The sequence below is a fragment of the Myotis brandtii genome, unplaced genomic scaffold (genome assembly GCF_000412655.1).
Source record: "Myotis brandtii unplaced genomic scaffold, ASM41265v1 scaffold199, whole genome shotgun sequence".
NCBI lineage: Eukaryota > Metazoa > Chordata > Mammalia > Chiroptera > Vespertilionidae > Myotis > Myotis brandtii.
This window is the reverse complement of record NW_005357414.1, coordinates 1,252,477-1,262,355: the sequence shown is the minus strand read 5'-3', so window position 1 is coordinate 1,262,355 and position 9,879 is coordinate 1,252,477. Positions and strand designations below refer to the sequence as shown.

General features: G+C 46.4%; 1 protein-coding gene across 2 annotated transcripts in view; it reads left to right on the top strand.

Annotated features, from left to right (window-relative positions):
• RGAG1 (retrotransposon gag domain containing 1) overlaps positions 1–7,682 on the top strand; it is a 152,211-nt gene extending 144,529 nt beyond the window's left edge. For both annotated transcript variants that reach the window (XM_014538819.1, XM_005865203.2), the window contains 2 exons: positions 1,997–6,066; positions 6,612–7,682. In XM_014538819.1, coding sequence (XP_014394305.1) covers positions 2,071–6,066; positions 6,612–6,728 — 4,113 coding nt within the window. In that variant the 5' untranslated portion in view covers positions 1,997–2,070 and the 3' untranslated portion in view covers positions 6,729–7,682. The remainder of the gene's footprint in view (positions 1–1,996; positions 6,067–6,611) is intronic.
• The last annotated feature ends 2,197 nt before the right edge of the window (positions 7,683–9,879 follow it).

Below are 9,879 nucleotides of genomic sequence, written 5' to 3'. Positions count from 1 at the left end.
TACCTAAGGGAGATTGCAAAGAACAGCTACTGGTATTGGGTCTTACTTTAATAAACTGGCTGGGCATAGGGTATAAGAGAAGTGGACAGATTCAAAGAGCTAGGGGAGCAAAAGACATGCTCTGCCTCTTCTCCATAACTGGCAAGGTAAGACCTTTCTGGGTTTTACCTGGTGGAAAACTGTGGCATGTTCAGAGATTTTTTTCTGAAGATGGGAGGTGGATGTCTATGACTGCTCTCTTAACTCATCTTTCTCATTGCACCTATTAGTAGAGTAACCAAGGTGCAGCAGGAGGCCAGTATTTCTTTTACTACACTCCATCTCGGGGTTGTCCAAGGTTGGAGATAGAGGAAGGGGTCTTGGTAATGTGAGTGAATAAAAGAGAGCGGATCAGGTGGAGCTTTATAGCACAATGAAGAGCAGGGGGCTCTGGAGTTGGGCGGACCTGGGAATTTATATGACTGCAGGAAAATTATTTTTCTCTGGACCTTAATTTTCTCATTTGTAAGAGGAATAGAGTACTACCCAATCTCTTAGTGCTGCTGTGGATACCAAATAAGATGATGCATGTAAAGTGCCTAGCAGAGTGCTTGCCAGTCAGTGAATTCTCAAGAAATGTTCGCTATTAGAGTTTCTGTTGCTACTATTCTCATTATTATTATGGAAGCACAATGCCATGTAATTGATGACTTTTGTGACATTGTCCCAAATGAGCAAGTGTTCCATTTTTGGCATGAGTAGGCTGTGTCAACATTGTGTAATGTATGTGTTGGTTTCCAAATTATGTGCCAAGGAGCCCCTTCTGGGGCTGCTTATGGGGTGGGCCATAGGGATGGAGCTTGTGATTGCCTACCCTCATGTCATCAGAGAAACTTGAAATTGTTCATGCTATAGACTGAGCTTCAAGTGAGCTATGGTAGGCCAGTGGTCAGCAAACTGCGGCCCCTTGAGTGTGGCTCTTCCACAAAATACCACATGCGGGAGTGCACGTACAGTGCGATTGAAACTTCGTGGCCACACTCAAGGGGCCAAAGAGCCGCATGTGGCTCGCGAGCCGCAGTTTGCCGACCACTGGTCTAGGCTGTCAGAAAGATAATTGAGTGTAGCCTTAGGGATGCTAAAATACAGGTAACCCCAAGGAGGGGTAAGAGTCAAACATATATAATTTTTACTGCTGCAGTGACCCTATTTTAGCCCTAATCCTGGCTAATTTGAGAAAGCTGCTAAAATGGGAATAATAATACTATCGTGCAGGGTATTGTAACATTCAAATGGGATCATGTAAATCTCTACATTATGGACAGCTTAAAGTTACATACTATTGCATATAGTTGCTTAAAGTTTAGTGCCTGGAACACACTAAGTGAGCAATAAGTGGTAGTAGTCGTAGTTGTTGTTGTTCTTGTTATTAACAATAATGATAATAAGCAGGCTTTTCAGTTCATGGAATGTTGCTTCCAGTCATTGATCAGATAAATGTCTTCTTTTTCCTGAGGAAGATATTCAGGGCCATCAGAATAGCAAAATAGGGAATAAACTAGTGGCAGTACTCAATGAGCCCAGGAGCCAATGATTTTCTTGGAGCAAAGGGCTTTCTTATCTAGGCCTGGGCTAGATGAGAAAGTGCGGGTTCCTGGGCTGGCTTATAGAGCATAGCCCAGGAACTTGCACTTCTCACAATTTTCCAGAAGGTGGTGCTGCTGCTTCATTTGATTGAGGACTGCTCAGGCACCTGGCAGCTGAGGTTGCTGGCATTTTTAATATTTATAAACTGAGAGGCTCTGCTATGTGACTGGGTGGTTTGATTTGAAAGAATAGTGGTGGAAGGAATATGTGCTACAGCTTCAAATTTGTTCATTGTTGTACAGCTTTCTGGGCCCATCTCTGATACTACATAGCTGGCAACACATACAAAAGGTCTCCATCATGAATCATTTCAGTTTCCCAATCTTCTTGATGTTGGTTTTTGACTTCTAAACTTGTTTCTTGTTTACAGATTTTCTTGCTAGTTGCGCTTCATCAGGACCCCTTTAGGGGCTTCCTCCACATTCTCCTGTGGCCAAGGCGGATATGTCAACACCCTTACGTTCACGGCAATTCAACAATATGCGGAGGGAGGAAAATGATCCCCCAAACAGGAGGACAAACTTCTCTGGACCAACGATAGAAACCAGAGAAGAGGTCCAAATTCTGCAATCTCATGTACAGTCTATAGTCTCAACTTCAGCATCAGACCCAGGAGGGATGTCCACACAGCTAATGACATCCCCAGAATTTGACACCATGTCCACACCTCTAATGGGATTACAAAACTCTGGAGAATTGTCTTCACCGCTAATGCCAATCTCAGACTCTGGGGCACTGTCCCCATTGCTAATGCCAGCTTCAGATTCAGAAACACTGTCCCCATTGCTAATGCCAAACTCAGACTCTGGGGCACTGTCCCCATTGCTAATGCCAACCTCAGATTCTGGAACATTGTCCCCACTGCTGTCCACTTCAGACTATGGTCTAATGTCCCCAGGGCTGATGACAATTCCTGACTTTGGAACAATGTCCACAACACTAATGGAGGCACCAGATTCTGCAGAGATGTCACCATTGGCAATGCCAACTCCACCTTCTGGAGTGATGCCTACATCTATAATGAGCACTCCATCCTCTGAAGAGATGTCCACACCATTGATGCTAGCCCCAGATCCTGGAGAGATATCCCCACTCCTAATGCCAGATATAAGCCCTGGAGTGATATCCACACAGCCAATGTCAGCTCCAGGCTCTGAAGCAATGTCTCCACTGCAAATTACAGATGAAGACACTGAAGCAATGTCCAAAGTATTAATGACTGCCCTGGCCTCTGGAGAGATATCTTCACTGTTAATGTCAGGCACAGACTCTGAAGCTATATCCTCATTGATAATGTCAGCCCTAGCTTCTGAAGCAACGTCAACCCATCCAACGAGCACCCAAGACTCTGGGGAAATGACTACCCAGATAATGACAGGTCCAGACTCTGGAGCAATGTCTTCACTGCTAATGTCAACTCCAGGCTCTGGAGCAATGTCCACAACACTCCAGTCAGGTCCAGATGCTGGAGAAATGTCCACGTTGCCAAAGCCAGTCCCAGATGCTGAAGCAATGTCCCCAATGCTAATGATGCCCATAACGTCTAGAGTGATGCCCACCCAGCTAATGCCAGCCCAAAGCTCTGGAGTGATGTCCTCCCAGTTAACACAAAATATAGACTCTCAGATTATGTCTACTCCACAGATGAGAGCAACAGCGCCTGGGGGGATTTCCACGCTGCCAGTGAGAACTTCAGACTCTGGAGCAATGTCCACACCACAAATGAGAGCCCAGGCCTCTGGAAATATGTCTACATTGCGAAAGATGGTCTCAGACTCTGGAGCATTGTCCACCCCACTGATGATGGCCACAACCTCTGGAACAATGTCCACAGAGCAAATGTCAACCACAGCCTCTAGAGTGATGCCCACACATGTAACAGTGGCCAGAACTTCTGGAACAACATCCACAGGCTTTATGAAAACCACAAACAATGGGGCAATGTCTACACTGCAAATGAGAGCCCCAGCTTCTGGAATGATGTCCTTGCCACTAAGGAGAGCTCCAGATTCTGGAGCAATGTCCACACAGCCAATTACTGCCCCAGCCTCTGAAACTGTGTCCATGCTACAACCGGCAGCCCCAACCTCTGGGTCAATGTCTACACTGCAAATGAGAACCCCTGTCCCTGGAGCAATGTCACAAAGGAGAGTCATAGCCTCAGGAGTGACAGCCATGCCACAAATGAGAGCCCCAGCTTCTGGAGCAATGTCCACAGTGTTAACAAGAGACACCGCCTCAGGTGTGATGCCCATGCCACAAACGAGAGCTATGGCCTTGGGAGAACTGTCCAAGCCCCTAATGACATCCAAAGCCTCAGAAGCAATATTCATGCAGCAAGTGACTACCACAGCTTCTGGAGGGATATCCACACTACTAATGAATGACAAAGCTTCTGGAGCCATGTCCTTGCCACAGATGACAAACACTGCCTCTGCACCGCTAATGAGAGCCCATGCCTCTGGAGACATGTCCACACCACAAATGACAACTGTAGCCTCTGGAACTATGTCCATGCCTGTAATGAGAGCCCCAGGCCCTGGAGCAATGCCCACAGAACTAATGAGAGCCAAAGCCTCTGGAAAGATGCCCAGACAGCCAATGAGCACCCAAGACTCCAGGTCACGCCTGAGATCTATGACCTCTGGAGGGGTGTCCCCACTGCAGATGCAAGCCCCAGCCTCTGAAATGATGTCCACACCAAAACTGAGAGCCCCAGCCTCTGGGGAGATGTCCCCACCACTAATGAGACAGCCAGCTTCTGGAGAGATAGTCACTCCTCTGAGACCCCCAGCTTATGGAGAGATGTCTACTCCACAAATGACAGCCATAGCCTCTGGAGGGTTGTCCATACCACAAATGAGGGCTTCGGCCTCTGGAACCATGTCCACACGGCTCATGAGATCCACAGCCTCTGGAGTGATGTCCACGCCTCAGATGACAACCTCGGCCTCTGGAAAGGTGTCCATTCCACTGATGAGAGCCCCAACCTCTGGAACAATGTCTACACCACAAATGATAACCACGGCTTCTGGAGAGATGTGCACACTATCAAAGCCAACTCCAGCCTCTGGAGTGACATCCCCACCACTGTTAAGGGCTCCAGTCTCTGGAATTATGTCCACACCACTAAGGAGACCTTCAGCTTCTGAAGATGTGTCCACAGAGTCAATGAGAGTTCCAGCCTGTGGAAAGATGTCCACTGCACAAACAACAGCAATGGACTCTGGTGGGAAGCCCAAGCCATTTGTAAGAACCACAGCCTCTGGAACAATGCCCATGCCATTTATGTCAGCCATGGCCCCTGGAGAGATGCCTATGCCGCTAATGGAAAGCATGGCCTCTGGAGCAATGTCCACACTGCAAACAAGAGTCACAAGTTCTGCATCTATGTCTTTGCCACAAAAAACACACTCAACTTTAGGAGGGATACCTGCACCACCAATGAGAGCCTCAGCTTCTGAAACAATGCCCACCCCACTTATGAGAGCCTCAGCTTCTGGAATGAGGTCTATGCCACTTCTGAGAGCCACAGCCTCTGGAGGGATGTCCATGCCACAAATGACAGCCATGGCCTCTGGAGGACTATCCACACCACTAATGAGGGCCTCAGTCCCAGGAGCCATGTCCACACCACAAATGGCAGCCACAGGCTCTGGAATGATGCCCACTGTGGACATAAAAGTCACAGACTCTGGAGAAACATCTGCCTCTCACAATAACACCACAACCTCTGGATCAAAGCCCACAACACATGCGACTGCCACAACCCCCGAAACAGTGAAGCCACCACCAAAGGAAGTTCCATCCTTTGGCATGCTAACCCCAGCACTCTGTTATCTCTTAGAAGTGCAAGAAGCAGCCCGGCGTTCAGCCTCTGAGGAGGAGGAGGAGATGGAGATTGATGAGGAGAAGCAAATGAAGGGATTTTTGAATGATTCAGAGAAAATGGCATTTCTGGTGTCTCTTCATCTGGGGGCAGCAGAAAGGTTGTCCATATTACAGCTGGAGGTAGGAAACCCCCTCTCAGATGAAAATAAAACTTTCCTGAAAAGATCACAGGGCTTATATGATTCCCTCTCCGAGATAGACATTCTCAGTGCTATTCTTTGCCACCCCAAGCAGGGCCAGAAGTCAGTCAGGCAGTATGCCACTGACTTCCTTTTGCTGGCCCAACATTTGTCTTGGTCTGATGCCATTCTACGAACCAGGTTTCTGGAAGGACTCTCGGAAGCTGTTACTACCAAAATGGGACGGATCTTCCTGAAGGTGGCTGGCAGCTTAAAGGAGCTGATAGACAGGTCTCTCTACATTGAGTGCCAGCTGGCTGAAGAGAAGTATTCCCGGGGCACCTCAAGCCAGGTTCTGCAGTCAGCCTGTAAGCGGAATAATGAAGAGGCAATGGAGAATGAAATGAACTCTCATCAGCAGACTGAGGAGGTAATAATGGGGAAATATACTCAAGGTTTTTGAGCAGAAAAATGTGGTGGGAATGATCAGGAAAACATCCTGCTCCTTTGAGTAGAATAAGGAAAAGGCAAGGGGAAGGCATTGAGCTCCTAGACCATAACCCCCAACCTGGAGTCTCATCAGCAGGCCTGGCTTATTGCAGTCATTTTGGGTGTATTAACCACTTAGAGGAGCAAAGCCCTGCCCAAGTTATTGAAGGCCTAGGATGGTTAAAGTACTAAGTCCTCTGGTTAGGGGGAATCAGCTAGGCTCAGTCCAAATTCTACACTTAATCCAAGTCCAATTCTAAGGGAGGGGTCATCTTTGGGGGGGGGGTCTCACCTACAGCCACACGTGTTACAGACCCAGGTCACTAGGAAATTTGGCTACTCTAATACTGTCACACTTTTTTACAAGTAAGATACATTAGCCAAGTTCCTTGATCTGCTAGGTTCCTGAAAGTATCCAAGCAGAACACTCTTGTCATTGTAAGCATGGCTTTTACCTCTGCTATTTTTTGTTTTTCTCACTACCAGCACCAGCATGTTCCCAAACGCTGTTACTACCTGAAAGAGCATAGAGACCCCCAAGAGGGTCTACACAACCACCTTCGACAGAGCGCAGGTCATCAGAAGTCCTCCACCAACAAGTAATGTTCCCTGGACTCTTCTGTGATATCTGACTCGGCTGCTAACTTGAGGACTGGTTCCTGAAATCATTCCATTTAATTACATCATAAACCTTGTGGCCTTCCCCCTTGAGCCTTCCCCTCTTTTACCCCATATGCCTGTGACTTGCCCCGACAATCAGAGTGTGGACTTCAAAAGTGTTTGGTGTATGAAGTTCTAAACTCCCATCACCATCAAGGCCAGTTTTAGTTCTTGGTCCAGGGAGACATCTAGGCAGGAGAAACCATGTCCTACCTCAAAAACACCTTAGAGTGTCTTGCCTCATGTCACCAGGTAAACTTGAGGACTCCCTGGTACCCATTTCACCTGGCAGGGGAGTCTATATGGAAAGTGATGCCCACTCCTACACAATCCTTTTTACCCAGTAGACTTGCCCTTATATGCCCTAACTCACAACATCTAAAATGGGTAACCAGGGTACTTGCCCTGATTATAGTCTCCATCCTGAACCATTTGTTTTGATCCATAGTAATCATAGTAATGGCTAACATATATTGATTATGTAATCTGTGACAGCTACTGGGTTAAACTCTTGACAAGCACTATCTCACTACATTCTTACCTTAACCCAACTTGTTATTGTGTTGTGAGCTTCTGACCTCTTGTGTATGGCTCTTGTCTTGTCCTTCAGTATCAAATCTCTAGTTCTGACCTCTGGGTGACCCCGTCAGTTGTTAGTTTCCCTCACTCCCCTTGGCTATTATGCTTCATGGCCAGTACTCTTGACAAGGGTCTTGGTCATTAAACAGCATAGATATAACATAATGTGAGCAGTGTTTGCCTTCAGGTGGTGGGATTATGGGTGTTCTTATTTTGCTCTTTCTACTTCTCTGTACTTTCCAGATTCTCTACAGTAAGCATGCATTACATTTGTAATCATAAAAGTAAATAAACTTCATTTATGAAAAAAGAATTAACTGTTGCTAAGAGAATTTGATTTATTGAGTCCTGCATTCAATCAACGTTATCTAACATGTACCAGCCACTGTTTTTGGGATAGACAGGTAAGAACACTCATTGAATAAAAACTTCAGTCCAGTGGAGGGAGGAGACAGACAATAAGCAAGAAAACACATAAGTAAGTAGGTTGAAATTGTGGTGAAGGTTACAAAGACAAAATGGGCAATATAATACTAATGGGACCAATTTATTTATTCAATCATAGTCCATGTAATTGGGTTACTCAAAGATCTTTTTTAAAAAAGTAGGTGACATATTAGAAACATGTTTTAGAATGCAAACTTGGCAACAGTTTAGAGGCAGGATCGGGGAAGGGGTCAGAGAATAGTGTAGGTGACTGACTCACCAGATGAATCACTCCAGGGCTATAGCAGTGGGAACGGAAAGAGAGGGACAGAGACCAAAACTCTCTTAAAATTTAAGTCTGCTGCTCCATTACCCTAAACACTGGGTCTGATTCCAGGAATAATAAAATTATTCTCAGAAAAAAATGCACACAACAACAACAAAGATTGGCAGACAAATTGGCAGCCCCATGGTAATATAGATAAGAATATGGCTCTGTAGGCTGCCAACAGATACATCAATCACCAGTGCTGTTGCGTTGGGAAAAGGGGTGCAATAAGTTGGGAAACCCAAATTCCAGACAAGGAGGCTGTGGGCCTCTGGGGACCCTGTTGACTCACACCTGGCACAGTGCAGGCCCTAGTGAACTTTGGATCTCCGTGTTCAGCCAGGGTTGCTCTTAGCTCCGGAAAGCACTGTTGACCTTACTCTTACTGAAAAAAAGATATTGATGATACAGAATCACAATTTGTGTCTGAAAAATGTGTATGGCAAGGAAAGTGCCTTTAAAAATAAAACTGATTTTTTTTTTTAAAGAATGGAGAACAATAACATTGTTTTCTTTGTTTTTCTCCCTAGTGTTATTCCACTCCTTAAAGCTAACGTCACTAGAGATAAATGGAACATATGAAGCCCACGTATACCCTGCTGGAACACACTCCCTGCTCTGCTACCCACTCAAAAGGTTATATTTAGAAATGTTTCTACAGCCACTCAACATCTACATGGAGCTGAGTCATCATATGCCCAAATAATTGAGACTATTTTGTCTGTTGTAAGATGGTGTTTCAAGTTTATTCAGGCTTCACTGGCCCATGGGTAAAAATAAGGTTCCATAAGCTGTAAAAGCTAAAATGTCACTGACCCCAGTTCCCACTTGTGTGTTACAAAATCTCAATAAATTGAAGTTTCCTCCGGTTATTTGTGGTAGACCCTGGCAGTTTCCCTTACTCTTAGTCTCCTCCTGTTCTTTTCTTCCTAACCTGTCTTGACCACATTGCCAAGTGAGGGCAGCCCCTCCACCCTGCCCCAGCTGCCAGTGGGTGCCTCTGGCTATGGGAACCCAAAAGTCCCTGCTGGGGTGGGGTGTGGATTCTGCAAATCCACAAGGGGCCTGAATTGTGCTGTTCTCCTTTTAGGCAGCTTTGGCTGAAGCCACTGATGGGTTCATGTGGGGGGGGGGGTTGGAGGGGTGAGTGGGGGGTGGGGAGGTTTAAGAGGAAGAATTGGAGAGTGGGGGTAGTAATTTTCCTCCCCATTCTGTGCCACATTTTGTCACCTGAACATGGAAACAGCATTGTTTCTATCATATCTCAGTGAGGACCTTGTGAGAAGAGGGGCTTCAGCTTCTTCATGCAGCAACCTCCCCCCCGCCTGCTGCCCCTGGCCTGATTTTCCCAACTCAGACGTTCAGACTTGGTTCCTGTGCCTGGAGAACAAAAGCCATCAAGTTCCCCATTCAGACCCAACCTTCTGTTCTGATTTCCAAATTTTCCTCCTGGTCTCTATCCCTGGCCCTAAGCACTTTAAGTCCACAGATCTCTTCAAAAATCACTGTCATCCTTGTGAATAGATGCTAGGAACTCTCTCCACACGCCAAGTCCTTGGGGTCCAGGTGGAAAACAAATATCACCCTGTCCTGTTTCTCTGTCCTTCTGCCATCCTTTCACTCACCACCTGGTCTCTGTCTCTGCCCCTCAGGGACCCATCTACACTAATAAAAGAGAAACATGGTAATTGGCGTACGACCGCTACCCTTCCCATTGGCTAATCAGGGAGATATGCAAATTAACTGACAGCCAAGATGGCG